Source organism: Sebastes umbrosus, chromosome 6, assembly GCF_015220745.1.
Source record: "Sebastes umbrosus isolate fSebUmb1 chromosome 6, fSebUmb1.pri, whole genome shotgun sequence".
Classification (NCBI taxonomy): Eukaryota; Metazoa; Chordata; class Actinopteri; order Perciformes; family Sebastidae; genus Sebastes; species Sebastes umbrosus.
Window position 1 is genome coordinate 11,471,781 of NC_051274.1, and position 17,950 is coordinate 11,489,730.

Here is a 17,950-nt window from a genome sequence, read left to right on the forward strand (position 1 = left end):
TCTAATGAACGTTATCTTTCAGTGTTCAATAATGGATATTCCTTAAGTAACCATAGATGTCAAACAATGCCTTCCAGCCAATAAATGGGACTGGCTTTACACATTCACATGCTATGATTGGACACTATTCACCTCTCCTGACGAGGATCAATGTTGATGGTAACAATGAAGCACATGAACCCCTCATGTTGTTCAATGTTCAATAATATGGGAAGTATTTGAATGCTTATATGATTTATTCATCATTCTGTTTCAGGATCGCTGCATGGTTGGAGGTCTTTTTGAGATATGTATCTGTATCTGCTGCAACACATACAAACCTCATGCACAGTTTCACCTACAGGGAATATTTACTTCACTTCTTGTCCTTGAAAACCCATGCCCTTTTACCCAAACAAGCCCAGATCTCCAAAAAGCAATTGCAATAGCCTCATGAATATGCATTCTGTAGCCACTGTGGGAGTTAACCTGGCTCCACTTGTGTTTAAATTGCAGGATCTGCTCTCGTCTTTGCCTGCCAATCCCTGACTGGGCCGAACACTGAGAAGGATTCAGAGTTTGTTTCTGAGTGAGTATCAGCCTGTCAGTATCAGCATTTTATGTATAGAAAGATTGATTTAAGTTTCCAAAGTGCTTTGTTATCAACACTAAATCAAAAGAGTTCTGTGTTTTCCTTCAACAGACTAATCAAACAGCTCACTATGGAAACCATTGGCGAGATCATCCCGTTCGCTAAGGAGATGCTAAACCAGAGGCCGAGCCGGAGCATGCTGAAGATCTACATACTTGGCTCCACTCTGGCAATGCTCGGACTCGTCGGTGGACTGGTGGAAACTGTGTTCCTGCCGTTTATGGAACAGGATACTGTCGAGGACGCACCAGCAGAGCTGATCATGGAGAAGAAGAAGGAAAAGGAGGAGGAGGTGTTGGAGTCGGTTAGCCCTGAAGTTGAGGACGTGCTGGAGACGGAAGTGATCGAGGCCAAGGCCAAACATGTGTTGGCTAGGCGGAGAAGCTCCTACCGCTTACATGCGTCTTAAAGAAACCCTGCCCCCCTGATGTAAATGGACACGACAATGGCAATGTTGATGGTAATGGTGGTAAATTAAATCACCACTTTGAACTTGTCTCTTTGCTCTCATTTTATTGTGTCAGATTTTGTTAAATATGCAATTTGTCCCTGGTGTCTGGCAAAAAATGAGTGGATACACTGAAAACTGTATGGTGCAGTGATGTCTGGCTGCTGGGCAGCAGATATTTGTGGATGTGACTTGATGAATGTGTTGGGGAAAATGTGTAATGTGTGTGATTTAATTAATTTTACACTCTAATAAAACTATTTTCAGGTAGCAACTGATTCAGGTCTCATTTTAGAGTTATGTAGCCCTTACATGTTGCAAAAAGATCAAATAGATGTATTTTCATTGTTCCTGCTGTAAGCTGTATCTTAGCACCAGCATCTCTCTCAAGCAGTGTTGGGAAGTATTCAGTAAAAGTAGTAATACCACACTGTGAAAATACTCAATTACAAGTAAATGTCCTGCATTCAGAACTTTACTCAAATAAAAAAGATCATCAGCAAAATTTGCTTTTAATCAAAAGTAAAAGTACCCTACTCATTCTGCAGAAAAAAAGGTCCCTGCCAGTGTTTTACTATTAAATGTGATGGTTGTTTATGATAGAACTACTTTATATTGGGTAGTTTAATCTACAGCAGTGCAAATGTAATCTGAAAAGTAAGTAGTAGGCCTCACTAAAGCTGTCAGACGAATGTAGTGGAGTAAAAAGTACAATATTTGCCTAAGAGATGTAGTGGAGTAGAAGTATGAAGTTGCATAAAATGGAAATAGACAACTCAAGCAAAGTACCTAAAATTTAAAAGTGCATTACATGAGTAAAAGTACTTAGTTACACTCCACCGCTGCCCACAAGTCTATATTTAGTGAGGAAAATTAATTAAACCTGGATATGTGATTGACACATTGAAAATGTAGCAGGTGTAATTCTACATACACTAGTGATGTGTCGGTCACGAACGAGCCGGTTCCAAGAGCCGGCTCTTTTTCTTTAATTAATTCTAGATAGAATGACAGGACGATCTTCTCCGCACAACGGGTACTCCATGCACTCCATGCACTGACTGTGACTGAATGTTGTGTTATTGACATCCGTGCGACCAATCAGGTGATGACAGACAAGGATCATACGATCTAGCAGGGAGGGGCGGGGGTGCACGCCGTGCTGACGGTCTACAGGTACAGAGCAAGAGGGAGAGGAGGAGAGAAAGAGAGAGAGGAGTGCGGTGCGTGGATAGCAGACAAGATGAGTGACAGTCGGAACCGAAGCAGCATATAAAATGATGATATTCTGGAAATTATAAGGTTTAGTATAATTATATTGAATAATTTAAGTGATATATCTGCACACATACTAATCATAGGTCAAAACAGCGCTAAATTTGGTTGAATTATAAAAGGCAGAAGTGGCACAGTGAAGAGCCGTTTGGGAGCTGAAAGAGCCGGCTCTTCTTGGTGAGCTGAGCCAAATGATCTGGATCACTAAAAAGAGCCGAAATTCCCATCACTAACATACAGCCACGAGGGGGCGGTAGTAAATATGGTCCGGGTTTATTACAACTTCCGTCGGCGTGACGGAAATGACGACATAAACTCACACAGTGTTTACTACCGGCTGCTAGGCTAAAACGGCCGTCAGACAAACACAAACCTTCTGTCTCTATAAAGCAAAATAAGTTTAATCCGACGAGCAGAGCACAAACAAACTACAGATGGCGGATCCTGCGGTGGCATCGGGAGGTTCACTGAACGCAGGAGCGGTAAGAGGCTGTAGCTAACTAGCAGGATGAAGCTAACTGAGCTAGCTGTGATGCTAGGTGGCTAATGTTTAGCTAGCTGTTAGCAGTCAGCAGCCATTTGGAAGAGACTCGTCTGTGTTGAGTGTGTCTCTCTCAACAAGGACTAATAACTTAAAATACCTGGTGTTGAATCCACAATGAACCTGCTGTACTTCAGCACAGACGACAAGGTTAGCTGTGTCCCCGTTTATAGAGTTAATGTGTCTGTAAATGTTAGAGAGAATGACTGAACACCTCCCTGTCTGTCTGTCTGTCTGTCTGTCTGTCTGGACACATGTCTGCATGTGTTGGCTGCATTTTGCACGTTGTGGGCATGTTTCTGTACAGACTGTATAGCCGCCTTTACACGCTAACAGTGTCAATAGCACGATATGTATAGTAGGTTTGTTAGTCTGGGTTCATTTGTTTGTGTTTGTTATCCTTTAACGTCACACCTGCTAATGAGTAGCTACATGTGCTCCTGCAGGTCAACCCTGCCAACCAGCAGCAGTGCATTTACTCAAGTACTTTACAATCTTTACATACTTGTACTTTACTTGCACTTACTTCCATTTTATGCTACTTTAAACTTCTAGTCCTCTACATTTCAGGGGTAAATGTTGTACTTTTTACACTCTGGAGGACGGTCTGCAGGATAGATAATAATGCACTATACTCATGTTTAACAGTCTCTCAGCTGTTACCCTGCACTATATTCAGTTTGAACAGTTTTCTTCATCTCCTTGTATTTTTATATTTGGTATATTTTTTTTTGTACTTTGCACTACTAACTTTTTTACTGCCTTTTTACTAACATGTTTTTGCACTATGGAACTGTGATGCTGGAAACTTGAATTTCCCTAGGGATCAATAAAGTTACTATCTATCTATCTATATATCTATCTATCTATTACCTTTATTTAACACGTATAGGCTTTTTCATAAAAACATATACTACTCAATATTATATTATAAAAAAGTCGAATGTAAAAATTGGCTTCCATTTGACGAACTGCAACATCATAATGCACTAGCATGTATTCCTTTGTGATAAAAACTAAATAATATCATTTTCTATAATAAAAAAACAGCATGAAAGGTGGAATGTAACTAAGTATATTTACTCAAGTACTTTAAAATGTTTACATACTTGTACTTTACTTGCACTTACCTCCATATTATGCTACTTTAAACTTCTAGTCCTCTACATTTCAGAGGGAAATGTTGTACTTTTTACACTATTACCTTTATTTAACACTTATAGGCTTTTTCATATAAACATATACTAATCTACTCAATATTATAAAAGTCTAATGCAAAATTGGCTCCAATTTGACGAACTGCAACATCATAATGCACTAGCATGTATTCGTTTGTGATAAAAAATGAATAATATAATTTTCTATAATAAAAAAAACAGCATGAAAGGTGGAATGTAACTAAGTACATTTACTCAAGTTCTGTCATTAAGTACAAATTCAAGGTACTTGTACTTTAGTTGAGTATTTCCCTTTTGTGCAACTACTTCTACTCCACTACATCTCAGAGACAAATATTGTAGACATGTGTTGTAAAGCGCTTTAAATGGTCGGTGGACTAGAAAAAGCTCTATAGAAATGCAGTCCATTTACCATTTAATATTAATCCAAAACATCATATATAATAGTACAACACTGGGGAACATGGGCAAGGGAACATTTTACTGCATAATGAGTTATTGTAGTTTTGATACTTCAAAAAAGTACTTGTGTACTTTTACTTAAATAACAATTTGAATCAGGACTTTTACTTGTAATGGAGTACTTTTAGACCATGGTACTTCTAACTTTTACTCAAGTAATGGACGTGAGTATTTCTTCCACCACTGTCAACTAGTAAATGCTGACACAATGAGACACATTAACTGCAGCATTTGGCTGATTGTGAGCAGGTCTCGGTGACTAGGAGTCCTCTGGTCTGACTTTAACTTCTCTACTTAGACTGAGGACCTTGTAGAGCTAAAATACTTTGGGAATGTCTCCAGATCAAAGACTTAGGAGTCCTGAAGGTAGGACTGACACCCCCTTATTTTTAGGAGTTTCTCCTAAGTTAACTCAGCCAAATAGGAGATACAAGCCATATATATAAAATGATAATACTGTGGTAATGTTTTTATATTCTCAATAATTTGGTTGATGTCTGTTTTTCAGCGTGGGAGTGGTGGTAAAGCAGCTACCAGCCCTGCAGAGAACTACCACCTGGCCCGACGTCGAACCCTGCAGGTTGTTGTCAGTGCCCTCCTGACAGAGAGCGGCTTTGAGAGCGCGGAGAAGGCAGCAGTGGAGACACTCACTGAGATGATGCAGAGCTGTAAGTATGAATCCTAAAGTAGATGTGTCCATGTTCTCTTTCCTCAGAGCTGCCTATTTTAATATTTGTGTGTATTAAAATTAAAACACAGCGCACAACTCTTCTCCAGGGCACCGTGCTTTATTCACCAAATGTTTTAGACCAACTTGCCCTCATCAGTTTAGCCTTTAGTTAAGTTTAGAAAACCTTATTATAAACCTATAACAATGCACTACATCAACAATCCCAGCATCCTCGGTCAAGGCACTTCAAATCATGATCAAGTAAATGCATAAATTGAATGTACTGACCCTTCTTGAAGATGCTAAATTTGATATTCAGAGCGGTGGCGATTAGCTATCCAGGGGCACGCCCACACGCATTAAAAGACACGTACGGCTGGCCCGGCAATATAAACACAGCACAGAGAAGTTCAGAGTATCCGCGAATTCGCTTCGGGCGTCTATTTGCCCGAGATGAAATTTTCCCACTGGAGTGAGAAATTCATGTGATACTGTGTTGTGAAAACCCATCAGCATTGAGATTCTCCTGAGATTCTCGTCACTGACATCCTGACGTTGTCATAGATGGAGGACAAACTTATTGTGGCCGTTTGCAGACGCCCAGAGCTGCGATTTTTTTCATTTTAAAAGTTGTTTGCTTGTCGGCTCGCGGACAGACCTGACAAAGCATGAATTCAGACATTTAAAAAAAAAAAGTATTTCGGCATACTTTTGATCCGTTAACAACAACGTTGCGGTCATATTTATGCCTAGATGATGTTATCTTGAGTATTGATGGAGCAGCTGCAATGTTAGGACAGCCTGGCACTGATCGATCCAAACCCCATTCAGAAAACAAGCATTTTAAAAGTAGTCTGCTTGTAATCTTGCGGCCGGCCCTTACAAAGCATGAATTCAGACTTTTTACAAATCAACATCATTATTGAGTTATTTTGGCATCATTTTGATCCATTTATTGCAATTAAATTACAGCACAATCTGTTTACTTTGGGTTCATACCACAGTAGCGAAATGCGGCTTGCAATGGAACTGTACTTGAATACAGCTCTGTGAAATTCAGAGCGCCCTCGGGGTGATGTTATGAACCTAGACACGATGGTGTTTGGTTTTCCGACATATCTGGGACTTCCACAACATTTACAAACCAGCAACGGTGGTTATTTCTTCCATGGTTGATGGCGGAAAGAAAAGTTGTTGGTATCTATGGAGACAAGCTCCTTCTCTCTAGCGTGTCTAATGCGAATGACGCGAATGAACACAAATGATCCGGGCGGTTCAACTCGTGCGAGTAAAGTTGTTGTGAACGCAACATAAGACAGGGCACTTCCTGAATGCCTATGGCATTTTACACTGCATGATACTCTGAGTTCAGCAGCAGTGTGCACTTATTATTTGAATGATGTATACTGATTCTGAAAAATATGTCCAAAATGACTAAATGCATTTGTTGATGATTCCTGCAAACAGAAATTAAATCAAATTTTTTCAATGACCCATCCAGTTGTTATATCTGCAAAATGCTTTTCTAAGCACCAATGGGTTTTTTTTGTCCCTTTTCCAGACATAACTGAAATAGGTCGGTGTGCTAAAGCTTATTGTGAACACACAGCCAGAAGCATCCCAACCCTGTCAGATGCAGTGGTCACGCTCATTGAAATGGGTAGGTACTGGAGGACACCAACAGGACAATACCAAAGTATGCATTGCTAACACAAGGTAACACAGATTTAATCTGTTTGTGACACTGCAGGTTTCAAAGCAGACACCCTGCCTGTGTATGCCAAGAGATCACAGAGGATGGTTATAACTGCCCGTAAGTAGCCACTCTACCTTCCAGTGCTAGTATAGATTATGAAATTGACTGGTAATCGTAGTCTCACTTTCTACATTGATTCTAATATGATCACTAAAAAAATTAACATAGATGTGTGAACTTAATTTTTTTTCTTGGTGTTTGGATTTTTAATTTCAGCTCCAGTGACCAACTCACCTGTGACTCCCAAAGCTCTGTCAGCCGGACAGAAACGCACACATCCGGCTCACATCCCCAGCCACTTCCCAGAGTTCCCTGACCCTCACACCTACATCAAAACACCCGTGAGTCAACTTTTCTTGGTTGTTATAGAGATCCTTAAACAAACTCTGAACTAATGTCATTTTCCTTTGGTGATATTTAGGGCTGTCAAAGTTAACGCGATAATATTGCATTAACGCAAATCCGTTTTAACGCTACTAATTTCTTTAACGCATTAATGCAACTTGCCATTTATAGGTTGTATCGGGCTCAGTTTTAAAGCTAGAGTGAAGACACTGGCATCATATGAAACTAGAAAACCTAAGGAACTAGAAAACCATGTCATTCTAGCTTGTTGTGAAAGAGGCTAAACAACGCTCCAAACTTAGGCTAAAATTTGGTAAGGAAAAACTGGCATGGCCATTTCCAAAGGGGTCCCTTGACCTCTGACCTCAAGATATGTGAATGAAAATGCGATCTATTGGGTACCCACGAGTCTCCCCTTTACAGACATGCCCACTTTATGATAATCACATGCAGTTTGGGGCAAGTCATAGTCAAGTCAGCACACTGACACACTGACAGCTGTTGTTGCCTGTTGGGCTTCAGTTTGCCATGTTATGATTTGAGCATATTTGTTATGCTAAATGCAGTACCCTTGAGGGTTTCTGGACAATATTTATCATTGTTTTGTGTTGTTAATTGATTTCCAATAATAAATATATACATATGTTTGCATAAAGCAGCATATTTCCCACTCCACGTTGATAAGAGTATTAAATACTTAACAAATCTCCCTTTAAGGTACATTTTGAACAGATAAAAAATGATGCCATTAATTTGCGATTAACTATGGACAATCATGTGATTAATTGCGATTCAATATTTTAATCGATCGACAGCCCTAATAATACATATGAACATTAAATCAGGTATACTATTTACTCCCCCTGAATAACATGAAAACACCCTTCAGTTTCAACACTGCCATCAGGGCAGCAATCAGCAAACCCTTTATTATGTGTAACAGATGAAATTCAGAAAGTGAGTTATGTGTGAGATGTGTTTTCCTTTCTGCACTCAGACGTTCAGAGAGCCTGTGTCAGACTACCAAGTGGTGAGAGAGAAGGCAGCAAGTCAGAGGAGAGACGTGGAGCGAGCGCTCACACGCTTCATGGCCAAGACCGGAGAAACTCAGAGCCTCTTCAAAGACGACATCACTGCCTTCCCATGTGAGTGATTCCACCTGTATTTCAAAAATCGGTTGCAATATGTTGTTTACGCATTCAAGTCTGTCTTGTTCTCTGTAAGCCAGCATGTCTGTAATTTTTCTGTTACATGGGTTCTAATTAGGGTTGCAAATTGAATCGATAATTGATCACATTAACGATCAATCAATCGATTAATCATAATTTAAAAAATAAACATTTTGCTTATACCAAATGCATTTTTTTCCTCAATCAAAGCTTTAATTCCACAACAACATATTGCTTATTCTCTGACAGCATTGCATAGCTTATGAAACATATAAAGATGTAGAGGCTTAGATTTATTAAACACATTGAATATCGGATTACATGCTCATAAAAAATGATCTCCGCTTAGTTTTATAAGAAAGATGATCAAAAACAACAAAATGTAATGCTGCAATGAGAGAATAGATGTCTATCATCTTATTTTCAAGAAGTTATCACCATAACAAGATGGGAAAATGTGATTTTGTGCTATTGTGGTTATATGAATGTAATTTATGGTGCTGTTAGATTGCTGCTAGACCGCCCCGTTAATAGATGCATGTGGGAGAGTGAACAGTTTTTGACCACAGTGAAAATGTTTTTGAAAGGCTAAATGGCACTAAATATGGATTGAAGCAGGATATTTTGTTTGATAAAAACATGTTGTGAAAATTGGAAATGATTACGTCTTTTTTCAATAAATTTGGACTTTTCGGGCGCATCAACTTCAGCCTGTGGGTTCGGCGTGGCCACCTCCGCCGCCTCTCCGTGCATCGCCTGGTTGCGAATGCGAGACATTGAAACATGCTTTGTAAATACACCAATCTACTGATATCTAGAATATAATAGGAGACTACACGTTTTTTTTATATTTCAGATCTTTATTTGATACATTGATTGAATTTCATGTGCTCATTCAAATTCTTAACGACTAATTAATCAATCGTCGATTAATCGTTATCGTCCCTACTACTAATCTCTGTGAATGTGTTTTCAGTGATCGCAGCACAACCAAGCACCATCCCATATCTAAGCGCCCTCCTGCCCTCGGAGCTGGAATTGCAGACTCTGGAGGAGACAGACTCCTCTGAGCAGGACGACCAGACAGACAGCGAGAACACAGCAGGAAACATCCTCAATGTAAGTCTTTACTTCTGGAACATACCCAATGTCTGTGTTTTCATCATCATCATGGTCTCTCTGAGTTCCCAGAGATTTTAAAATGATAACTTCCTGGGAATATGCCACTATTTCCACACATTTGAGCATATTTATTAGAAAAGGCAAATTCATTAATGTCAGATTTACTTACCGGTACCAAGTATCAAATCTATCTCTTTAATTTCATGTAGGGCCTCCAGGAGCACTAGTTATTTTTCGATGTAGAATATACAGAAGCTCTATTATGAACATCTACTGTAGGGTTGAGCGCCAGGGATGTGGATTGCTGTTTTGTTCAGAGGACTGGGGATATTCTATCATAAAATTACAGATATAAAAATGTCTGCTTCCCCAAAGTGGTATCATCCGATCGCCATCTAAGTTGCTGTATGTAACGTTACTACACTGACTATAAGGATGTATATACAGTATACGGTACATGTAGCAGCGTCATCATGCAGACACCTACGTCAGGTCACATAGGAAAACGTTTTTAGAAGGGCTTGGGAAAATAGCATTTTGACACTAAAACATGCATACATTGACCAAAATTTGAAAGTTGGAATTTGAATACATGAGGAACATCACTGTGAAGCTACAGAATGATATAAAAACCTCAAAAACTAATAGAGTAAATCTGACTTTAAAGAATCCAATTTGCCTTTTCAAATAAACATGCTTATACTATTGAGAGGTAATTTCAGATTATAAAATGGGGAGCTCAAATCAAGCAATCTGATTGGTTCATAGCTATGATATAATAACCACGTACCAAGGCTATGACGTCAAATTCTTCTGCACTTTCAGTATCACTCTGCATCTGAGAAAAAAAACCTTAGACTAATGTGTTATCAATGTTGCTTAGCGACAGGGTCACGGTGGGGATCGGTACAGGTTACAGATATAAAGTAACAAAGCTACAAAATGGAAACATTTAATTATAACTTCTATGGAGGAGTAGATTGAGCAGGACTATTTAAATTGAAATGGGTCTATAACCTTCATATTGACATTGTTGATGATTGGCAACATATAACCTACCACGCCCTGTCGTAAGCTATCGCTTAAGTGCACAAGGTCAGCCATTTATATGCTCTTCTGAGTGGCTTTTATAGACCCTTTTATAGTTTCTAAACAATGATGACGGACGGAAGAACGGTGGAGTTCAATAGCTTGTCAAACTACGCAAGGGCATTAACCACCAAAAATCACGAATGCAGCCTAAACAATCGACTTTCCTGATCCGCGTGCTATTCGTTAGTGGGTAGATGACATTAGCAAATGGCCCAATATTCAGTGACCAGATATATACACATATTTCTTGGAGAAACCTTTAGCGTAACTTTACACCAGCGAGAAATTACGAGCATACATGTCACTAGATGCTTACATTATCACTCCGTTATCTGTGGTCATATACAGAATGTCAAATACCATGGCATAGACTCAGAGTTCGAGTTTTAAAACGGGTGCTACAAACACAGGCATTTTTTCGGTCGTGATAGTCAACACGTTTAATAACTTGCAGCCATAGACACCTCCAGTGTTTCGATGAGTGACAGTTAACCGGGAACTCTCCGTCCGTGGTTGCTCGGGGTAACTTGCGTGAATATTTGTAGATAATAAACACACAAGTATGTATTTAAAATTGATTGAAGGCTTTTACGAGGACACCTACATGTTCTGTTCGTGTTTTCAACAGCTGTCGTCACTACGAGCAACCATGACGCATTCGGCTGAATGTAACCATGGTCACTCGTTAAACCGAAACACCTGTTGCTCTGAATGGTCGTGATCCTGTCGGAATATCGATTCTGACAATCAAACACGTAACAACCAGACATTTTCATGCTCGTTATGGTTTAAAGCTTGCTAACTCGTCTGGATGTTTGGGGCAAAACACCACTTCCGTTGCCAACATGCAAGCGCATTTTTTTGGTGACATCTACAGTAAAAGGGTCTATATGGTCATTGATACTCGATTGAATTTGAAATTAAAGCAATAATTCAACATTTTGGGAAATACGCTTATTCACTTTATTGCAGAGTTTGTTGATAAGATTCATACCACTGTGTTATCCATGAATAGTAACAATCTGCTCATCTTACTCTCTGCAACAAAGCGTATAAACTAATTTCCTAAAATGTCAAACTATTCATACTAAATGTGATGTGCGAGTATAGAAGTGTTCAACAATGATCACTTCCATCTTTTTTCCGTTTCCCTCACTCAGGATGATCCAGGAGCTGACAAAGAAAACTCCATGCTTCCTCCCGGTGGAGTTGTTCCTTCCGCAAAGGCCGCTGAGGACAACGTGATCGACAACCCGTACCTTCGGCCGGTCAAAAAACCCAAAGTGAGGAGGAAGAAATGAGTGGGACCCACCTTGAAGCAACAGACTCACATTTGCCACAGTGGTTGGTGCTTTCAGAGTGTGAGCTGGGACCAGTACTGCTGTTGGCTTTTTGTATACTGACTGACTTCTATTGAGAGAGAAAACTTTCTTTTGTGTTAACTGTAATCTTTTCAGCAAGCACTCCCTTTGTAAGCAACATTATGATGTAATATACAAACCATATAGGAATCCAGTCATTTTGTGAATAAAAAAAACAATTTTCTTTTTTTTTATAACTCTTGAGATCTCCAACTATCTTGGCAACAGTTTCATTCCAGTAAATTGACAGTAAAAGTTCAGGTAAATAATGTGGCAAATGCACCATCTTACATCAGTGCCACAATGGGTTTACATCCATCAGCTTTAGAATTAATAGTATAAACTCAGGTAGGCTACTCTGCTCCTGTGCTTCAGGAACTCCTTTTCACTGCTCATCTGAAAGAAAACAAAACAGCATTATTGCAAGATACATTATGAATATCCGCCACATAGAATTCCTATGAGAAAATCATGCACTTTTTAGCAGCTGTATGTCATTTTGTATAGGATTCAGGATCGGTTACAATTCTCAAAACATGTTTTTTGTTCGGCACAGCAAACTCTAAAGGAACAGTTTGACATTTAGGGAAAAGCACTTATTCGCGTTCTTGCCGAGACATAGATGAGATTTACCACTCGAATCTCTGTGGATTAAAGTTTGTATATATGGGATTCAGAGCATTGATATAGTGGAGTAATGTCTACCTGAGCAGAGAATGAAGTTGCTCTCCCTGTGTGTGTTGTAATCAGAGCTTCTCTGTGCTTTGTTTTTCATTTTAAAAAAAGCGCAAATTTCATAAAAAGTCACAGTATGTTGAAAATAAGTCATAGTATGCCTTAAAAATACTCAAAGTAGTCAGAATAGTATGTTGAAAAAGTCATGTTTGTCACTAAAATGACTGACTTTTTATTACTCTTTTCAACATGCTATACTATGACTTTTTTCGACATACTATACCATTACTTTTTTTATCAACCTTACGACATCCTATAACTTTTTTTTAACATACTATGACTTTTTTATTACTTATTTCAACATTCTATACTATGACAAGATGCAAAAAGTTGTAGTATAGTATGTCGAAAAAAAGTCAAACTATAGTATGTCGAAAAAAAAAGTCAGTATAGTATGTCGAAAAACAAGCCATAGTATAGTATGTCGGAAAAAAGTGATAAAAAAGTCATAGTATATTACATCGAAAAAAGTGATAAAAAAGTCATAGTATATTACATCGAAAAAAGTTATCAGAAAGTCATAGTATAGTGTGTCGAGAAAAGTGATTAAAAAGTCATAGTATAGTACGCCGAAAAAAGTGATAAAAAAGTCATAGTATAGTATGGGCAAAAAAAGTGATAAAGTCATAGTACAGTATGCCGAAAAAAGTCATAGTACAGTATGATGAATAAAGTGATAAAATAGTCATAGCATAGTATTTTTAAAAAAGTGATAGAATAGTATGTGGGAAAAAAGCGATAAAAAAGTCATAGCATAGTATGTTGAAAAAAGTGATAAAAAAGTCATAATATAGTATATCGAAAAAAGTCATAGTACAGTATTATGAATAAAGTGATAAAATAGTCATAGCATAGAATTTTTAAAAAGTGATAGAATAGTATGTGGAAAAAAAGTTCATAAATAATAAATAATAAAATAGAAAATATCCTCAAGCTGTATTTGCATGTATGAACCCCTTTCAATTTGTTTTACATTTTGGAGTTAAAACCTTACCTTCACCCGGAGTGACTTCTTCTCGATCTGAGGCATTCTGGACCAGTCTGGGCTCCCGAAGCACTTCGGCCAGCTCACTTTCCTGTTTGTCACTTCATTATGATCGTAGGTCCCAGGCCTATATCACAAAATTAATATCTGTCAGCTCGTTCTTTGAAAATCTTAAAGAAAATTTGGGATCCCTCAAGCTCATTTGTTCAAATATTTCCAAATACAGAGTTTCATTTGCTCTAAAATTCAGTTAAGCACCATTGAAGAGTTGTCAGGTTTTCAGAAGTGTCATATATAATTTTTTTTCATGTGCAGTTGTCAAGCGATGGTTTTATGTCGGCACACAGCGGCACAGTCAGTAACGTCACACACACACACACACACAACATGTCGGTGTGGAAGTTCTTCAGCGTGAGAGAAGAAGACAAAGCTGCAATTTGTAACAACTGCAAGTCCAAAATAAGCCGCAGGGGAACAACTAACAATTAGACTTTTATTGTATTGGAATTCGTGCCCATGATGCTGCTCAGAGTAATCATAGTGACTGGCTCATCTGCCGACAGCATGGTGTACATTGTGGTGCGTTCAAGCTCTACTCAGTAAAAATGAGTATCGGGCGATGGTAAATTATAGCGCTTTCATGATGCGTTCAAATGTAATCTTATAAAATGTAGTTTTTGGCAAGAAACTTGAATAAATCCAGTTGTTTGAAGGAGATGTTTTCACAGGGATATAAAATAGATATTAGAGAGATAAATATGACCCGTTTAACTTCCTAACACTAGCAACTTATGATATATAATTATAACTACTAATGCCAATATTTGTTTTAATGAAAGCAAATATTTAAATAAAATACAATAATTTATTTCCTAATCATTTGAAATTTGTTTTTATGCAAATAACCACAAAATATGACATTAGTATAACATAAGGATAACATTTCGAATTTTTGATGGTTGGACAGTTGCAGCATAACATGGAAGTGAAAGCAGCGCTCTGTTTATTTAAATGTGAAATAGCAATAAAAATATTTTGTCTCTAATATCTATGAATAATCATGATAATCATCGTGGTCTAAATATTGATCAAAATAATCGTGATTAGCATTTGGCCATAATCGTGCAGCCCTAATTACTAGACATTGTCAAACTGCTTGTTGTCCATCTTTGAACCTTTGGATTAATACGCTTTTTTCCTGTATAGCGATTGAAAAGCTTACATACACAATCACACAAAAAAGTCATATCTCTCATAAAATCTGGGATTTATACCTAACATTTTTGGAATCAAGACCAATCAAGACCGTAAACTTGAATTTAACATTTACCAATGAGACTGTACCCCCTTTTTGTCAAGCAGGCTGGAATGTATGCATTTCAACATGTGGGAATTTATATAAATATATATATACAAGTAATTTCATTTATTTTCATTATTATTATTATAATTTTGTGAATTATAATTTTTGTTGTTATCTACACCGAGAACTCGGAGTTCATGGGTTGGTATATGGGTGAACGGGGGGATGATGTCTCGAGGGAGACTTGAGACTTGAAAGATATAACCAAACCATTTTGGAAAAGTGATGTATCAATATCAATGTATCAATGTGATAGAAAAAAAAACATGTGTCAGCTCAGTTCAGCACCGCTGTGTGTCTGTGTGTGTGTATGTGTGTGTGTGTGTGTGTGTCTCAGTCTCACCCTGGGCTGTCCTGAGTTGTACATGACACGCTTTTGAACCTCTGTGTGGTTGAGTCGAAAGGTGTTTTGCCCGGAGGGGGGACTCTGGACCGGCTTTGATCATGCTGGTACTGCTGTGGGGATGGGGTCGCTTTCTGCTGATAGAAAGTGGACAAAATTAAATTAAACTTGACATGTTGCACAGGTATTCCAGCCATTTAGCACTGCACTTCCATAAAGTCGGGGGACTCACAGGAGACAGATTTTACAACAAAAGGTGAAATCAAAGCAGAGGTGGCCAATATGTCCTGATTTTTAGCAGTGGTGGAATGAAACTTAGTACATTTACTCAAGTACTAGATACTAGTTACTTTACAAATGTTTTTTTTCTTGCACACAACATATATGAAGAGCTTATACAATAGTCCAAAGTCCTGCAATCAAAATCATACTCAAGTAAAAGTACAAAAGTATTACAGCATCAAAATACACGCCTACTTAAAGTACTGAAAGTACAATTATGCATTATGCAGAATGGCCCACATCAGAACTACTTATTGATGCATTAATATGTTCATCACTTTAATGTTGCAGCTGGTAAAGGTGGGCTAACTTCATCTACTTTATATAGGCTACTACCCGGCAGCTTAATTCGTAATAATACATAATTTATCAGTTGATCTATATTTTGTATTAAAGGAACAGTGTGTAGCATTAAGGGGGATCTATTAACAGAAATGGAAGATAATATTAAGTAAATTAAGTAAATCTGCAGAATCTGCTTTGTAAGTAAATTATCAGATAAATGTAGGCTACAAAGTACAATATTGGCTTGTAGGGGAGTAGTAGAGGTATAAAGTAGCATAACATGTAGTAAGTACAAGCACATCAAAATTGTACTAGGGTACAATATTTGACTAAATATACTTAGTTACATTTCACCACTGTCCTCTTGTGTAAAATCGGTGGAATGCCCCTTTAAAGCTAACATCAACTATGTGCTCAGTAGGCCTAGGCCAGGGGTCTCTTAGCAACCTGCGGCTCCGGAGCCACCTGCAGCTCTTTACCCCCTCTCCAGTGGCTCCCTGTGGATTTATAAAAATGGAAAAAATGAATAACTGTTTTTTGTTTACATTTTCATTTTTATTTATCATTGTTGTAGGTCTATGGTACGACGGAGTATTAGGGCCACATTGAGGAAAAAAAAATATAATACCTATCATAGGTTTACGAGATAAAAGACGTAATATTATGAAAATAAAGTCATAATATTATAAAGCAGTAATTTTACGTGTTATTTTTTCTTTTTTTTCATAAAGTTATGACTTTACTCTCGTATTATTACGACTTTTTTCTCGTAAAGTTCTGACTTTATTCTCGTAATATTACGATTTCTTTTCTCGTAAAGTTATGACTTTACTCTCGTATTATTACGACTTTTTTCTCGTAAAGTTTGGACTTTATTCTCGTAATATTACGATTTCTTTTCTCGTAAAGTTATGACTTTATTCTCGTAATATTACGACTTTTTTTTCTCTTTTGCACTTGGGCCCTCACTGCATTAGACTTATATACTATATACTTAGACTATAAACTGTGTTACCTTCATCGCAATGCTCAAATGTTTTGCGGCTCCAGACAGATTGTTTTTTTGTTGCCTGAAATGTCTCTTTTGATAGTAAAGGTTGCTGACCCCTGACCTAGGCCTATGGTTGATATAGAGCAAATGAATCATTTGAAGTAATGGTGATGTGTTTCATGTACTACCTTGCTACAGGGCGGAAAGCGTGCTGCAGTCCTTGCAGAGAGACTATATCCTTTCTTACTCCCCGGTGTCCTCTGTAAGTCATAGAGTAGGGTGCCAAACTGTGAAGAAAATAGAAATATTTAGAACTCTATAATCATATAACAGGTAGGCCTATACATGTATCATCATAAAGCAAAACGACCTACAAACTACGGTTTAATAACACATTTGATTTCTGTATCAAAGACGTGTCAAGCAAGGACAAATGATGCTACAAAAGAAAAGAAAGATGTGTTGCTGTCAGATGTTTAATTAGGAGACGAACCTCATGGTTGTCATAGCAGCCAGGACCGACGTGTGACGCTTCCGGTCGTGCCATTTGGTTTCCCAGCCGGTCTGGAGCATAATGGAGGGGAAAGACTCTCCTCTCCTGACAGCTGCCAAAAGCCACTCTCTGGACAGGAGTTGCTGACATTTTGGAAACAACCGGTGGGCAAGAAAGTAGTGAAAACTTAAAGGAAAAAGCAAAGTGACGCTACCACGCAGTTAGCTCCGTCTCCCCCTTCCATGACGTCATCGTGTTTTCACTTGCTGTAACGATGGCAACCGAGTTGGTATGCAAATTACACAAATTGATGGCATTGTTATTTTTATTATTTCTTGATATGGTATATATACCATATCAAGAAATAATGACTATATGTGTGTATATATATAAATATAAATATAAATATATAAATAAATATAT

General features: G+C 38.0%; 3 protein-coding genes across 6 annotated transcripts; 2 read left to right on the forward strand and 1 right to left on the reverse strand.

Annotated features, from left to right (window-relative positions):
- The first annotated feature begins 438 nt into the window (after positions 1-438).
- Positions 439-1,349, forward strand: g0s2 (G0/G1 switch 2). 2 transcript variants are annotated; one of them, XM_037771949.1, is made up of 2 exons: positions 439-568; positions 683-1,349. In XM_037771949.1, exon 2 carries the CDS (start codon positions 702-704, stop codon positions 1,038-1,040), a length of 339 nt encoding a protein of 112 aa, XP_037627877.1. In that variant the 5' UTR covers positions 439-568; positions 683-701; the 3' UTR covers positions 1,041-1,349. The 2 variants fall into 2 exon arrangements, with proteins under 2 accessions (XP_037627877.1, XP_037627879.1); XM_037771951.1 differs by having other exon boundaries at positions 508-582.
- Positions 1,350-2,643: 1,294 nt separating this feature from the next.
- Positions 2,644-12,243, forward strand: taf8 (TAF8 RNA polymerase II, TATA box binding protein (TBP)-associated factor). 2 transcript variants are annotated; one of them, XM_037771939.1, is made up of 8 exons: positions 2,644-2,836; positions 5,044-5,203; positions 6,767-6,865; positions 6,956-7,018; positions 7,178-7,302; positions 8,304-8,451; positions 9,452-9,594; positions 11,850-12,243. In XM_037771939.1, the coding sequence occupies exons 1-8, from the start codon at positions 2,789-2,791 to the stop codon at positions 11,988-11,990; spliced, it is 927 nt and encodes a 308-aa protein (XP_037627867.1). In that variant the 5' UTR covers positions 2,644-2,788; the 3' UTR covers positions 11,991-12,243. The 2 variants fall into 2 exon arrangements, with proteins under 2 accessions (XP_037627867.1, XP_037627868.1); XM_037771940.1 differs by lacking the exon at positions 2,644-2,836 and adding an exon at positions 2,893-3,045.
- LOC119489467 (protein pitchfork-like) lies at positions 12,209-17,771 on the reverse strand. Of its 2 annotated transcripts, none has more exons than XM_037771947.1 (5): positions 17,528-17,771; positions 17,223-17,321; positions 15,477-15,610; positions 13,780-13,897; positions 12,209-12,446 (listed from the first exon to the last, which is right to left on the reverse strand). In XM_037771947.1, the coding sequence occupies exons 1-5, from the start codon at positions 17,675-17,677 to the stop codon at positions 12,381-12,383; spliced, it is 567 nt and encodes a 188-aa protein (XP_037627875.1). In that variant the 5' UTR covers positions 17,678-17,771; the 3' UTR covers positions 12,209-12,380. The 2 variants fall into 2 exon arrangements, with proteins under 2 accessions (XP_037627875.1, XP_037627874.1); XM_037771946.1 differs by having other exon boundaries at positions 15,477-15,613.
- Between the last annotated feature and the right edge of the window lie 179 nt (positions 17,772-17,950).

Excerpts from the sequence above, each read along its gene's own strand:
- g0s2 (XM_037771949.1), top strand. The coding sequence starts at position 702 with ATGGAAACCATTGGCGAGATCATCCCGTTCGCTAAGGAGATGCTAAAC.
- taf8 (XM_037771939.1), top strand. The coding sequence starts at position 2,789 with ATGGCGGATCCTGCGGTGGCATCGGGAGGTTCACTGAACGCAGGAGCG. Across the intron at positions 5,204-6,766 it reads CACTGAGATGATGCAGAGCT|ACATAACTGAAATAGGTCGG; the intron begins GTAAGTATGAAT and ends TCCCTTTTCCAG. Across the intron at positions 8,452-9,451 it reads CGACATCACTGCCTTCCCAT|TGATCGCAGCACAACCAAGC; the intron begins GTGAGTGATTCC and ends ATGTGTTTTCAG.
- LOC119489467 (XM_037771946.1), bottom strand. The coding sequence starts at position 17,677 with ATGTCAGCAACTCCTGTCCAGAGAGTGGCTTTTGGCAGCTGTCAGGAG. Across the intron at positions 17,322-17,527 it reads GCTGCTATGACAACCATGAG|TTTGGCACCCTACTCTATGA; the intron begins GTTCGTCTCCTA and ends TTTTCTTCACAG. Across the intron at positions 15,614-17,222 it reads GCTTTCCGCCCTGTAGCAAG|CAGAAAGCGACCCCATCCCC; the intron begins GTAGTACATGAA and ends ACTTTCTATCAG.